Source organism: Mustela nigripes, chromosome 4 (genome assembly GCF_022355385.1).
Source record: "Mustela nigripes isolate SB6536 chromosome 4, MUSNIG.SB6536, whole genome shotgun sequence".
Taxonomy (NCBI): Eukaryota; Metazoa; Chordata; class Mammalia; order Carnivora; family Mustelidae; genus Mustela; species Mustela nigripes.
The window spans coordinates 191,553,603-191,568,675 of record NC_081560.1 but is presented as its reverse complement, the minus strand read 5'-3'; the positions used below and the strand labels follow the sequence as shown (position 1 = coordinate 191,568,675).

The 15,073-nt window shown below is 64.2% G+C and overlaps 1 protein-coding gene and 1 long non-coding RNA gene across 2 annotated transcripts in view; one reads left to right on the top strand and one right to left on the bottom strand.

Moving 5' to 3' along the window:
* Window positions 1–6,762, bottom strand: part of KNDC1 (kinase non-catalytic C-lobe domain containing 1) — a 58,001-nt gene extending 51,239 nt beyond the window's left edge. The window contains 1 exon segment of the mRNA XM_059398890.1: window positions 6,498–6,762. Coding sequence (XP_059254873.1) covers window positions 6,498–6,584 — 87 coding nt within the window. The 5' untranslated portion in view covers window positions 6,585–6,762.
* On the top strand, window positions 773–2,452 carry LOC132015464 (uncharacterized). The gene is made up of 3 exons (XR_009403700.1): window positions 773–802; window positions 1,274–1,427; window positions 2,422–2,452. It is a non-coding gene; the product is annotated as an uncharacterized LOC132015464 (long non-coding RNA).
* Window positions 6,763–15,073: the final 8,311 nt, after the last annotated feature.

Below are 15,073 nucleotides of genomic sequence, written 5' to 3'. Positions count from 1 at the left end.
CGACGTCACTGTGGTCCCTCCCCCAGGGTCAGACCCCAGGCCTCCCTGTGACCAAGGGGACCCAAACATGCACAAGTGCACCTGAACCTACACACGGACGCATGGTCATGCGCACACACACCTCCCGGGCAGGCGTGCACATCGGGACGCACCAGGTGGACACACACACACACACACACAGCTCTCCCACGGTCGCAGATGCATAGCTCACATGTGCGCACACACGTACGAGTTCCTGCGCCCTCCATGGTCGTGCCACACGGCCTCACGCACATGCAGACACACGCACACGCTCACAGCCGCATGTTTACGTAAATGCACAGTTGTGCACACCCAGACGCCCACACACTGACTCACACACACTCCCACGTGCGCTCACACCGTGCATGTGCCCCGAGGATGTGCACACACATTCTCACATGAGACACCTCGGATCTCCAGGCCCGAAGCTGGCCGGCGGTTCATGCCCCGGTCACCTCGCTGTGCCCGTGTGTCTCTGCTCCGCTGGCCCATGGCGGCCGGGGGAGCCAGAGCCTGGAAGGCGCACGCAGGTGGGGTCAGGAGAGGTGGGGGGAGCAGGGGCGATGGTGCAGAAGCCCGAGCTCCCTCCTGCCCCGCCTCAGCCGCCCCACCGCGCCCCGCACACAGGGCTGTTCTCCGAGCGCGGCCTAGCTGTCTGGTCGGGAAAAGTCTAGCTCGAGCCGTCGAATCTCTCCCGCCTGCACTGCGGGCAGGGATCCCCACAGCCACGGGCAAGGGGGACAAGGAGCCGCGGGAAGGAAGGAAGGAAACGAATCGGAGGGTGAGTCTCATGGCATCTCGGCTAAGCCTCGGGGTTCAGCAGGGTGGGGGGATGGGCGGGGCCCCCGGGGACTGGGTGGTCGCGTGCCCATGCGGCTCGGCACAGGCCACCGCCTGCTTCCTCCTCAGAGCGCGCCACGGGCCCCGTCAGTGCCCAGGCCTTCCAGCGCTCTCCGCGGGGTAGGGGAGAAGGAGGGACAGCCCGCTGGAAGCTGCTCCAAGAAGGGGCCCAGGGTTCACGCGGACAAGAGCAGAGAGCCGCTCGCCGGCTTCCCGCAGCGCGTGGCCCTGTGAGGACGGTGGTCGCAGCTTGGAAAGCGAATGAGAGCGTAAAGCAGACGGGGGTGTGCAGGCGGCTAGCAGACCCGAAAACCTCCGTTTCCACTTCCTGGCTGTTCCCGGGGGTCATGGATAAAACTTCTTCCCTTTCCTTTTTTTTTTTTTTTTTAAAGATTTTGTTTATATTTGACAGAGCGAGCGAGAGCGAGAGGGAACACAAGCAGGGGGAGTGGGAGAGGGAGAAGCAGGCTCCCCGCTGGGCAGGGAGCCCGATGCGGGGCTCGATCCCAGGACCCCGGGATCACAACCTGAGCCGAAGGCAGACACCTAACGACTGAGCCGCCCAGGTACCCCAAAAGGTCTTTCTGATTTGGCTCAATCTAGGGGACACTGTGCACTATTTGGGGACTCCCCAGGGTGCAGGAGAGCCCCATGGTGCCTGTGGGGCCTCGTTAAGGAGATGTCTAGGGAGTACATACATATGCACACACTTGTGCACGCAACACACCCATGTGCACACCCATGACCATGCACAGGCACACAGAGCACACCGGCCCCACACGCACACACACGCACACCCGCACACACACGCGGCCCCACACACGCACGTGCACACGCATGAGGTCCCACACGCACAGGCACGCACTAATAAACGACCCAAAGACCCCGTGGTTTGTGCTATTTAGGAAACGCACGCTAGCCCACACTGCGTCGGAGTGCACGCACACGGCACCGGCTGCACGCACCAGCCCCCACAGCTGTCGATGCGCCGCCCAGAGAAGGGAGCCCAGGTCAGGGGTGCCCATGGGGCATCTCATGGCCCATGGCATGACCTGTTCAAGGCCCCCCCACCCCGTCCTGCTGAAGGATTTCCCTGTGAGGGGGTGCCTCATCCTTCCCAAAAGACCTGTAGCCTCCAGCACCTGTTCATGGTGGGGCATCTGGACAGGTGACTGGTCTGATGGGTCCCGAGTCACTGCTTCTGGTTCATGGCCGAGGCCCCCACTCACAGACAAGATGCTCTTGGCCCCTCCAGAGCCCGGCTGTGACGGGAAGGCACAATTCAGCTGACGTGGTTCCGGGACAGAGCTGAGATCTGCCACTGGCTTTCCTGGCACACCAAGGTTGGGGGGTGGTCTCACCACGTGCTGGGGGACCCTGAGCCAAAGACTCCCTGGTCACCTGTCCTCTGGGACCTGACACCCCTCCGTCAGCTCACCCAGAGGACTCACCCTTCCTTGCCTGAGTCCGTGGCTCTAGAAGGGTGGGCGGGATGAAACTCGGCCGGTGAGCTGGCCGGGACAAGGACGAGAGACTGGGAAGCCTGTGTCGTCTGCTCAGGGTCCCCGGCCTGTCTCCACCAGAATCCCAGGAGACGTCCCTCGCCCTGGCCACCCTGACAGATGAGAGCCGTGCGGGCATCCTGCACACCTGTGCCCACCTCCAGACCCAGAGGTTCAGCCGCGCTGCCAGGTGGGCCCCGCACGCCCCGGGACGCAGACCCTAGTGACCCTCCAGGGCCTGGGGCAGGATGGACAAGAGCGTCCCTGCTTGTCGTAGACATTTCAGAAGCAGGTGACGTGCTGCGAGCAGTGAGGCTGGTCACAGCGCCCACTGATGCCTGTCTTCAGCCTCACCCGTGGGGCGCCCACACGCCCGGCACCCGTGGGGCGCCCACACGCCCGGCACCCGTGACGGCCCATGGCAGGCCGCAGGCACCGGGACTGCTCACACTGCAGCTGTCCCCTGACACCGCCAGCACAGCCTGACCTTGTCACTGCTGGGCAGCCTCTGGTGGCTGTACATCCTGGGTGTAGACCAAGCCTTCTGGGTGGGCCCCTAGGTCCTAGAACCCCACCCACAGGGTCCAGGGTTCCCGTTCCCCAGGAACGTACCAGCTGGGTGGGATGTGGGGTAGGCCTGAGGTGGGAGTCGCCTAAGCTGCAGTCCTCGCAGGACAGGAAGACAGCTGTCCTTCCCTAGAGGTCCTGCAGGCACAAGCTCCACCCCGCCCAGGCCGGGAGGAAGGGCACCCCTCCTCAGCCGGTCCCTGGGTCTCAGAGGCGAGCGTCAGCTTCCCACCGGAGGACCCTTGTCTGCTTATGGCAGAGTGTGCCCCGCCAGGAGAGTCTGGGCCTCGAAGACACCCCACTGCCCCTTGTCAGAGAGGGCATGGGAGCCAGGGTGCCCACAGGGACGCGCAGAGACCCCTGGACGGCTCTTGCGGATCTCACGTGTACTCTCTGATGTTCCTGTCTTCAACCCTGCCGCACCCTAACCGGAACTGCCCCCCGAGACACGGATCACTGCCGAGAGCAGTTGACACTCTCCAGGCCTGCCGGCAGCTTCCTCCAAGGGGCTGGACCCCCCCGCCCGGGGAGCTCTGCCAAGTGCCCTGCTGGGGGCCTTCCACTGGCCCTAAAGTGCCCCCTCCACCCCCAAACTTCGCCCACCACGACCCTCTCCTTGGGCTCCCAGCTGTCTGCTGCCCTGTGCTGTCTGGCCAGGGGCCTCACGTGGACCAAGCGGGGCGCCGTGGGAATATCTGTTTGCTCACGGGACACCCTGGAGTTGTGGGCCCGCCCACCTCCAGATCCCTGGGCCCGGCCCAGCGCCCAGCCCATAGAAGCCGGAGAGGTGCTCACCGAACTTCAAAGGGACGAGAATACTCCTTAGACCTCCGGGGAGTCTAGGGAGCAGGAGACAGGCCCCTTTCTGGGCCCAAACCGGTACGCCACCTTCATCCCCAAGCCCGCTCCTGTCTTTGTCCCCTGAAGGCCCCTGGAAGGGGCGCCACCGGCCTCCAGAAGGCCTGCCCCCCCAGCCGCTGCTCTTCCTGATCCCCCGTCCCGGTCCTTCGCTGGTGCCAGTGCAGCCACACGGCCCACAGGAAGCCAGAGAGTGGGCTGGACGACGCCCTCCAGGACCTCGGGCCCATGCGCCTCGTGCTCCGGGGGTGACCAGCTCAGAGAATTCTCCAGGGCTTGCACCCGGAGTGCAGCTGCCAGGACATGGAGCGGCCATCCTCCACGCCACCACCAGACCCCAAGCTGCTTCCCAGAGAGGCTGCTCCATGCACACGCACTCTGGCGGGAGGGCGTCCGCCGGCACACCAGTCCCTGCCGACGCGGCCACCGCCCGGTGTTGGTCCTCGCCGACTGGCCTTGTGCAGAGACCCCCGCCGTCAGCGTCTTCCGCGTTCCTCGATGATGAAGTTGAACATTTTTCATGTTTACTGGCCACTCGGCTCTTCTCCAGGGTTATAACCAGCGAAACATTCCAAGGGGCTCCTGGGCAGGGGTGGGGGTGAGCATAGGGCCCCGTGTCTTGGCCTTGCTGTGCAGTTGGCTGTGATCAGCCGTGGGACTGCAAACTCCTCTGTCTGTGTCCTGGGTCTGACACCTGCCGTCCCTCCCTGGGGAGCTGCCCTGAGTCTTCTCCGGTCTGGCTCTCTCCAGGGCTTGCACCAGCGTGGCCCCCCCGGGTGACGATGCAGGCTGCCTCCCCCTCCCCTTACACAGGAGCTTTCCGGAGGCAGCCGGGCTCTACAGGGCTGTAGCAGCACATCACGTGTCTCTGATGGAGATGTAAAACCTCCGGCACCTGCTGAGCTCAGTGTGTGCAAAGTCTGAACCAGGTGTGTTCGCAGGTACAGGACATCGGTCAAGCTCCAAGGCTTGAGCTTCGACGGGCTCCCTGTTTTACGGGATCATGCCCAAAGACAGTGCCTCTGTCCCCCAGAAGAGGTGCGAGAAGTTCGAAGGGCCCAGCTGAGCTCTCCCGGTGGACGCTACTAATGCAGTGGCTTCCCACTTCACCTGGAGGCCCCGGTCACAGGACGGGGGAACCCCTCAGCCCTATATACTGTGCACAGCTAGGGGGCTGCTCCGACCCAGAGGGGTACGAGGGAACCCCAGCCCAGAGAAGGCACCAGGGCACACAGGAGTGCCAACCATGGGCGGGGACCTGGCTTTGGGTCTGGGTCCTGGCTCTGCTGCTCTGTTCACTGGGCACGGGCTGCTGACTCTGCACGGGGCACACAGGTGGCCCTCAGAGGGGGCTGGCTGACCTAGCACGGGTCTGCAGAAGAACTGCGTTCTACACCGGCTTCGGATGCTGACTTCGGAGGTGAGTCTCTAACAGATATGCTGAAATGTGTTCTCTGGGGGAGACTCCGAGGGCTGTGGGCTGGGCGCGCCCTTTCATTTTCCATCGAAGCCATAGAGATGCCCAAAGCTCTATTCACGCTCTTGCTTCCCCCCTCTGCAGACTGTCACCAAATCCAGGCCACCACGGCGGGCGTAGGAGGGAGCAGGCAGCAGCAGCAGCGGCCCTCGGCTGGCCGGCCACCGGCGCCCCGGGGCACACTCTGCTGCCCAGGACAGCGCTGCCCACAGTGTGACCTCCGTTCTTGCGGCCGGCTCTCCTCTGAGAGTGGGGGGCAGAGGTGGAAGGCTGTGGAGACTGCAGCTGTGGCCCCTATGAGCCCCTCATGCACCAGGAGGCTGGAGGCCCTGTCTCAGCCTTGGCACCAGCCTTGCCCGGCACTGGAGGGTCTTCACCAGCACCATCTGGCTGCAGCCCCTCCCACGAGCATGGCGTGACGCCAGCGCTCCTCAGCCATGGGTGCAGAAGCCTGGAGACCAGGCCACTCGCCTGCTGGAAGCTTGGAAGGCCCTCCACCCAGACCTCATAGCCTTGGGTCTTTCTGGGGGTGGTTGCGTCCTCTGGGGGCTGGCAATCCCACGGAGGGACCTGCCTTGTTCATTTGACCCCGAGCCAGAGCCTGTGGGGTGCGCCAGGGAAGCCAGAGCTGCAGGCAAATGGGTTCTGCGGGCAGCAGTCCAGTGAATGACCAGCAGCTCCAGTGAGGGAGGCTGCTGGTCTCTCTGAGCCTTGGGTAGGGAGATGCCTCAGGACTCAGGATCCGGAGTGGAGGCCCCTGCTGTCCACTGTGTGCAAGAAGCAGCCCTCTGTCCTGGGGGGCTTTCTGGACCTCCACCCCAGCTCCGGAACCTGAGGGCTGGATTGGGCTCTGCTGGCTGGTGCCTCCCACTGACCTCCCAGGGCGCTGGCAGGAGGAAAACAGGATCCACCTCCTCCCCCTCACGACGCCCCAAACCACACTGGTCCATCCAACATTCACAGTCCGGAGCTCCCAGCCCCCCAGCCCACAAGGCACCAACTTCTTCAGTGACCACCCACCCACTGCTGTCCCAGGTGGGCGTTCCAGGGGGCCTGCCCGCTCGGCGCGAGAACGTTCAAGGCCGGTGGGGGTTGCTGAGAGTGGCTGCCAAGACCTGGGCCCGGGGTAGGGGCCTGCGGGGGGGGGGGGGGGGGGGCGCCCCCCCCCGGACTCTGCCGGGAAGGCGGGGAGGGGGCGGGGAGCGGGTCCCACCGCGGGCGCCGGGGCTCACCTCGTCCTCCGGCAGAGTGGGCAGCGGCTCGAAGTCGTAGCCCGCCAGGTCCTTGCCTTCCTCCTCGTACAGCTCGGCCGCGTCCATGGCCTGCAGCCCGCGGGCGCGCCGGCGGCGCCTCGGACACACCCGCGCGGGGGCCTCGGCCTCGCGGCGGGGCCCAGGCTGCGGCTGCGGCTCGGGCTCGGCTCCGGCTCCGGCTGCGGCTCGGCTCGGGTTCGGGCTCGGTTCGGGCTCGGCTCGGGCTCGGCTCGGGCTCGGCTCCGGCTACGCGCGCCCCGCCGCCGTGGCAACGCGCCCGCCCCCCGCGGCCCCGCCCTCGGCGAGCCGCCCGCGCGCCTGCCGCAGTGTCACCCGAGCGGGGACCCGGCGCCTGGGAGGCCGGGGGTCCCCGCGCTCGCAAGGCCTGGCTCAGCTCGGCGGGCGCCGCGGCGCGACTGGGGCTGCGCGCTCCTGGGGACGCGGCCCCTTCTGCGGGCGGCGCGGAGGCGGCGGCCGGTGCGCGGCGGGAGCGGTTCGGGGCGGGGCCCCTCGGTGCCCGGAGCGACGCCCCCGCCCCCTGCCGCTGGGTGAGCGCCCACCTGGGCCCCCGAGGCCGAGGGCCGGGCGCACGGCTGGGGGCACTGCCGGGGCGGGGGGGTGGGGGGGCGCCGCTCTGGGTGGGTGGTGGGCGCTCCGCGGGGGCGCTCCCGTCCATCCCCCGCCGCCCCGGGGCGGGGCTGCCGCAGTCCTCGCGCGGGTGGGGGTGGGGCGGCGGAGCGGGAGCGGGGAGCGGGCGGGAGACCGGGCAGGGCGGGTCTGAGCAGGGGGGGCTCTGGCCCGCCTCCTCCTGGAGCGAGGGTTCATGGGATGTAGGGAGCAACAGTTAGGGTTTCATTCTGACCTTGCCAGGCAGCCTTGGGGCCAAGGAGACCCAAACACCGGACGACGCCTGCCCACCATTCAGCGGCCCTGCTGTCGCCCCATGAACCCCTTCGTTGTTCCGCTTATGGTCCAGTGGCTGGATTCGGTTCAGCAGCGTGTGAGCCTTGCCCCAGGCTGGGCCCGTGGTTGTCTGAACATGCAGGGTACTCTCCCAACCCTGGCAAAGGCGGCACCCCTACCCGCTCTTCCACAGGAAGTGGACTCGGTCCTTTCCCCGCTGCCAGCAGAGCTCTGGTCAGCAGAGCTCTGGTCAGCGGAGGCTACGGGCCAGGCTCTCAGTTTCCTCGCTCGCCGGCCCTACCCTTGCTCCGCGGGTACACAGCAGGTGATCCGTAAACGCTCCTTGTGTGACTGAGCCAGGGCTCGTGGCAAGGCGTGCAAGTCCAAGCGTTCACTGGGACATTAATTCCCAATACTTTGTGCTTGGGTCCGGTCACAGTGACCCTGGGCCCTGGCATGTGACGCCCAAGCGTGTGGGATGCTCAAGTCACTGGAGAAATGGGCCTTGAGCTGGTAGCCGGGCAGTCGACCTCGTCCTGTGCGAAATGCCCCGAGCCCGCCCAGGCCAACTAGGCAGAAACTGGGTGCCACTTCCCTGCTTCTGGGCGTGCGGATGCCCAGAGCAGCAGCAGGGTTGGGTGGAGGAACCGGAGAGAAGCCCCTCCCAGTTGTCTGATGTGGGCCACTGTCTGAGCTGTCTCCAACTCAGGGCCTCAGAAGGAGGCAGAGGGAGGCAAGAGGGCCCTGGGGTGCCCCCCTGCCCTCAGACCCCGTGCACAGGGCTGAGCATTCTGGCTGCAGGGTCTGCCTGCTGCAGGGCTGGGGGAGTGGGCTGGTGAGGCCTTGTTGAGGCGCGAAAACCGACCTGCGGGGACCTCATGGAGATGAGGTGGGCTTTGTCCCCTGGCTCTCCGGTCACTGTGCACCTGGTTGCGGGCGCAGGGTCTGGGGGTGGGGCTTAGGCACTGCAGGGGAGGGGCTAAGATAACCCATTTCTGAGGAGGGGCGTGCTGCCGGTATTCTGGATCTAATGACAGGTCGTCTACTTGAGGAAAAGACGCATCCAATTTGGGCAAAATGCAGCAGAAACAGGCGGTTGAGGTGCGTGTTTTCCATCTCCTGGGTCGGGCAGACTGCTGCTCCACAGAGCGGGACCAGGAGTATGGGCCGGTGGGGAAGGGCCAAGGGGGAGCCCATGGGGCCGCACTGCACACGGGTCCTTACCCTCTGCTTTCCCCGGAAGCTTTGTGCTCCTTGGTCGGCCTGGCTCTGCGGCGTCTCCCCCTGCAGCCGGGTGGGTCTGAGGGCTTGAGGGCTCACTTGTTCTCGTGGCAAGCTCTGGCCCAGGAGAGGATCTGGTGTTCGCCTGGTGTTCTGGGGCCTCGGACAGCGTAGAGGCTTCGTTAACGTGGCTGGGTGAGGCAGGACTCTGAGCACCAGCGCTGGTCTCGATTAGGCACTCCGGGTCTTCCCAGAGCCGATGAGCCCGCGCACGAGAGAGGACAGCCCGGCAGGCCCTTGGTGTCCATTCAAAGTTCACTCCCGACCCAGTTTCCAGCAGTGCCAGGATCCTCACAAGCAGACCCCGGAGTGGCCTCCGAGTGTTGGCCTCTGTGCCTGCCCGCCCCGCCGCGCCTGCTCCCCGTCCTCCCGAGGACAGTCCCGTGGTGTTGGAGTCCTGCCCTGCAGTCTGAGGCCGCGACGTGGTGGTGCCGCAGTCCGCTCGGTGGTCCTCCCTGACCCGTCTGAGCGTGCGCTGCCCACGGGTCTGCCCTACCTCACGTCCCTGCGAGAGCCGTCCTTCTGCAGACCCTGGCCTGAGCCGCCCTCCCCGCCTCTGCCCCTGCCCTCCACAGACCTCGCTCCTGATCGGGGCCGGGACAGGACGCCCCAGACGGGCGCGTCTCCTGCAAAGTCCAGTGCTCGTCTCCAGGCCCTGGTCCTTCTCAGACACAGGCAGGACTTTGCTTCACTCTTCTGAGCCGCGGGGCTTCTGCAGGGGCGTCGCTCCCATGTAACGCGAGCAGGGGCTCCCGGCCGACCAGTCCGCGGCTGACGCGAACAGGGTCTTGGCTCTCCTTTCCCTGGATGAATTTTGAAAAGCTGTCAAACTGCTCGCACATTTTGAAGTCAACATTTAAATTTTGTAAGAAATCACAAATGTAAATAATTGCCAGGCGTGGAGTTTCCGGTGTGGTAAATATTGATATTTTGAAGTAAAGCTGTTACTCTTGTCAACCTATCCAAGGAACTAAATACCAACATGGTTTTTGGATTTTCATTTTCTGTCTAAGTAAGCTCTGCGCCTGCCGTGGGGCTCAGACTCACCACCCCAGGGCAAGGAGGCCCCCCCCACAGGCCTGAGCCGGCCCAGGTCCCCACGGAGACATAGCTGCGACGCCCCCCGTTCGTCATTTAAAAAAAAAATCACGTACTTGTTGTCTGCCAGTCCACAGTGTTCATCAGAGTGTTTTCCCTTAAACTTATGATAGACCTCAGATTTTGGCCAGAATTTCCCTGCAGTAATAACTGCCCAGCTTGAAAGACTCTCTAGATCTCCATCACACTTCTTTGCAACAAATACATATGCAGGTTTTCATCAAAAATTCAATACATAAAAAAACAAACTTTTTTCCCCCCAGTGACCGTAAAACTTATTTTACAATCTTGAAGTCTTTTGGTGAAGTAAATGACATGTTTGTCCTGGGGATGGGAATGCACACCCGAGGACTGTGGACCACTGCCGCGGCTTCTGTTGGGGGAGTCTGAGCCCTGCGCTGTCACTCTGTGGTTCTCACGCTGGCTGTCCCTTTTTCCGTAAAGACAGACGTCATATTGTGTTATATATACACAGCATTTGTTTCCAAAAAAGGTCACATTCACAGGTGCCTGTGGTTAGGACTTCAACAGGTCATTTTGGGGACACCGTTGGACCCACCACAGTGTCCTTCGAGCTGCCCCTGGGACCATGAAGACCTTGTTGGGATCCCTGGGAGCCTGTTTGCTGGCCTGGGAGCTCTGCAAGGGCCAAGGGCAGCACGGTCCAGGGCTGGAGTGGGGTGAGGGCATAGCCTCAGGCTCGGGGCCGGCCCCCCTGTCGCTTGGGGCAAGCGCTTGGGCTCGCTGTGCACATGTGTTCTTCCACTGCGGCTGTGAAGGCTTCAGAGAGCAGCCTTCGCCGGCGGGCAGGGCCCCCCTCGGGGCGGGGGGGGGCACAGGGATTGAGTGCAGCCCACGCCCAGGGGGCTTTTGACCCTGACCCGTGAGTGTCCGGCTTGGTGCTGGTAGGAGCAGCCCGGAGGGCCGTCCTGTGTGCTGTGGGCTGGCTTCCATGGTGGCCCAGGTGTGGCGAGGAGCTCCTGGCCCGGTTCCCCGGCGGGGCTGCGGGCTTCATGACTGGAAGCCACGGCAGCGTGTTCTCCTGTGTCTTCGTCGCTCCTGAGGGTTTCTGCCAAGGACAGATGCAGGCGTCGGTGGCTCAGGGCCTGACTCTGACACTCCGACGCCTGATGGAGGCAGGTGGGGTGGGGACTGCCCGCCTGGCACGGGAGGTGGCGCCGGGTGCCCCCCCCCCGTTACTGTTGGCACGTCTCCCCCTCCTCCGTTTCTCTGGATTCTCAGGAGCTCAGACACCCTCAGTTACTCCGTGTGGGTGTTGGGGTGCCTGGGGAGGGTCACCGCTTCCCTGTCGCTGGGAAGCGGCTGGAGTGTCGGCCCTGGGTCTGTGAGCAGAATGAGCCCCTCGCCTGGGAACCAGCGCTTCTTGTCCTGTTTCTGTCCGTGGAGCTGGATTTCCAACAGGGCTTTCCTGGGTTGTCGGGGCCGCTGCAAGCGGGGGCAAAGGTCGCTCTGGAGCACAGAGGTAGCTCCTTCCTGCGCGAGGCAGGGCCACGCGACATTCCGGCCAGTGGAGGAACACTAATCCGTGAGAAACAAACACCGAATTCCAGAATAAATTCAACTAAGCCCAGCTTCCATGAGGAGTTGCCAGGAGTTTAGTGGCTGTGCTGTTCCCTAATGCACGAAGCGAGACCGAGTTTACGCTACGGCTCCCCATGAACAAAATGCTGAAACGCTGTCCCCTGTCCCGGGCCGAGGCTCCTGTTCCTGGGAAACTCGCCCAGGACTCCGTTTCAGTCACGTCACTGGGAAACGTGTCTCAGAAAAGGATGAACAGACGTGGGACTTAGGCGCTGAGGAGCGCAGGCAGCCGCCGGGAAGCCAGTCCTGGGACCCCGGGCCCTGCCGCGGGAGCAGCGGGCACGCGTTCCCTCCGTCCGGGTCTCCCTCCTCTCGTTGCTCTGAACTCCATGCGGGTGTCCTTTTGTGGGTGTCCTGCGATGTGTCCTCTCAAAGTTCCACAGGCCATGGCTCTGCTGACTTTTCCACGGAGCCCCAGGACCCAGGCCGAGCTCCGTGGCCTTCCCAGAGGTCCACGTGGCCACCGACAGTCAGCGGCTTTCAATGCCGGGCCTGGCAACAGTCTTTTCCTTTTTGACCAGGAATTTGTCTTATCATTTACCCCCGAATACATGGTGGGCTTCTCCCTTGGCCTCATCTGAGGACTGTGGGCCGTGTCGGGGGTCTCCGTTGGCCGGTGCCCCTCTTCTGTGACGTGCTCTTGGCTTCCTCCTGGGTCTGCGGCTCAAAGAAGTCCACGTTCTGGTGCGTCTGTGGGAAGTGAGAGAACCTGTCCTTCCTCATCCCGGTGTCTTTAGCTCGGTCTGGAGAACTTGGAGGAGATTTACTTTGGGAACGTGACTGATACCACCTGCCCCGCCCAGGAGGGCTCTCCCGCCGCCCTGCTCGGCCCACAGCTGCGTGTCCACCCGCGCTGGTGATCACGGGGCCCCCCGCTGCCCCAGCCGTGCGGGTGTGCGTCCGTGGGGAGCAGACACAGACAGGGCAGAGAGGCCCGTGCAGCGGGAGGTAGCGGAGAAGGCCGCAGGCGTGTTGTGGGGAGTCTGTCCTCCTCCACGCAGGAGCGCTGGGCGGTGGCGAGGCCGGGCGGGGGCGCCGTCTCAGTGCTGCTCCCTCGGAGCGGCCAGGGTTAGGGTTAGACGCCAGGGCGTGTGGCTCGTGGACGTTCTGGCCCTGTCTTGTCTTGACTGTGTGATCCCGGGCAGGTCACTTGACCTCTCTGAGTCTGCTCACGGGTGTGACATCAGCATTTGACAAGTGACGTGTGCAAGGCACCTGGCCTGGCCCTCTTCAGTGTATGCTTGGCACACGGCATGGGGACATCAAGGAGGCCCCCCCCGCCCCAGATGGTTCCTCAGAGTGCCCTGAACTGGGGGGTCCCATGACACGTGTGTGTGGCAGAGACCGGTGCAGGCTGGGGAGAGGGGGAGGTCGTGGAGGAAAGAGGGCTCAGGTGCCCCGATGAAGGCCGGAGGCAGAGTCCTCTGATGGGCTGGGGAGCTCGGCTTTCCCCGTCATTGGTCCCGAGGTGCCCTAGAATGGGGGGTTGCTGAATCAGGGACGCTGTCTGTTGCTGAGCTGGTCGCCGGACACTGGGTGGGAGTGTTGCCCTGTGTGGTCCCACTGAGACCTGTGTGGTCTCCTGCATGCCCAGCGGGTCCCAGCACCCCAGGCTCTCCATGGGTCCCCCTCCCCCAGGGCCTCACTCCTCGGAGCCCCAGCTCAGGCTGCCAGATGTGGGGAGAGGCAGGGAGAGCCACGGGGCACTTGGTAAACTGGGAAGTGTGGCCCTCAGGCCGCAGGGCCGGGACAGGCATGACAGGCTTCCGACTTAGAACCCTTCCTGCTTCCCCTTTCCGGCTGGGGGCTCTGGGGCGTGTCTGTGGCGAGGAGAAGCGGCGCGGGCTGCCCTTTGTGTCCAGGTGGTTTCAGCACATTCAGCCCTGAATCTCCTGCCTGTGGGGTCGCTTCTCTACGACCCCCGCCTCTGACCCACGTGGCTCCCGCGCTGGGGGGCCCGGTGTTGCCGTGGGGTGCGCTGCCCTCCCTTGGGCCAGCAACCCCTGCAGCACCTGGAGCCGGGGGTGGGGAAGAGCCTGTCTCTCCGGAAGATTCGGGCGCTGTTCCTAAGGGTGTTTTACAACAATTTAGGGTTTTGAATCCAGCGCGTGGGTCTCGATGATGGACTTTTGGTGTCCCGACATTTCGCGCCGAGCTGGATCCCAGAGAACCTCCCCACCAGCCCTTCCTGGTCACTTGCCTCCCCATGTCTGTGGCCTGGGCTGCAGCTGCCTGGCGCTCCGGGGGGTGGGGGTTCTGCCCGCAGGGCCTGGGGCCATGTCGCACCCTTCCCGCGCTCCTGGGCGCTGCAGGGGAAGGGCTCTTTCCCACCCCTGCACCCTCTCCCTCGGAGCTGGGGGTAAGGAGCAGGTTTGCTGGGCTGCTTCTGTCTGGTGAGTGTGGGAGAGGGGAGGGGAGGCCCTGCTTGCCCCTCCAGATGTGACCTCATGGTTGGGGGGACGCTGCCTCGGACCCCGGTTGTCTGTGAGTCCTGGGGTTGGGGAGGGGACTGCCGAGAACAGGGCAGAAGCCCTAGGCCCTCAGCTTCCACACAGGGTGTGTGTCTGCGTGGGGGTGTGACAGGCAGGTGGCCCCTTGGTCCTTGTCACGGCCCCAAAGACTGAGGGGTTCAAGGTTACAGATTCTCTCTGCTCAGCTTCCTGAGCCACCCAGTCGGGCCTGACTCCTGGCTTCCGAGCTTCCCTCCAAACCCTCCGACTTTAGGGAGCGCCCTGCTAGCCAGTTGGGGCAGAACCCCGGCCCTGGCATCTGAGGGGCCCCTTCTCCTCTCCAGGGACGTCTTATCACCCCAATGCCTCTAGCAAGAATCCTGTTGGCAACTCGAGCCAGAAACCCTTCCTCCTGACTCTTCCTCCCAGTGGCCACCGTCAGGACCTCACGACCGTGTCAGAGAAAACACATGGGACGGAGGCTGTATTCCGAGCGACCGTGTGCGGACAGGCTGGGCCCCATTCTGAATGCAGCATGGACACGGGGGGACAGCATGGCAAGGGGACCTTAGGGCTGGGGGGTTCTGGTTGCACTCCCCTCCCAGAACTCCTGGGAACGGCCGCCTAGGATGAGGAGGCATCGAGGGCGGGGCTCTTGCTGACACGGGACGGGCCTGGGAGAAGGTTTGGGAGCAGGCCTGCGGCTGGCCAAGCAGAGAACCCAGGTCAGACCCCCTGCTCCCTGGCCGTGGAGTCCCCTTTGCCCGTGAGTCTCGTGTCTTGCCCCTGCTGCAAGACTCTGCCGTTGTCCTCCTGGATTCCAGTCTGGCTTTCCTTTCCTTCTATAACAAGTGGCATGACTCTCTTCTCCTTCCCAGGGGCCCCCAGTGCTCCCAGGGAGGGGGCGTGTGCTCAGGCCTCCAGAGGCCCCAAAGATGGGGTCTGGGCTCTGAGCCTGTCTGGGGGGCAGCCCTGGCCTCACGGGGACCCAGCTTCCCTCATGTCTTCTGCAGCCACCAGCCCAAGCCCCGTTTCTGGTGTCCAGCACAGGGCCCACAGGAGAGAACAGCAGCCGGAGGTCTGGAGGGCTGTGGTCAACATGAGAGGCTGGAGGCGGATATCAGCCTGGGCAGAGTGGGCCCTACTACAACTCCATAAGCATTTATTGAGCCCCTACTGTATACCACACCTGCATTCTGCAGGACAGAGAAGGACAAGCAG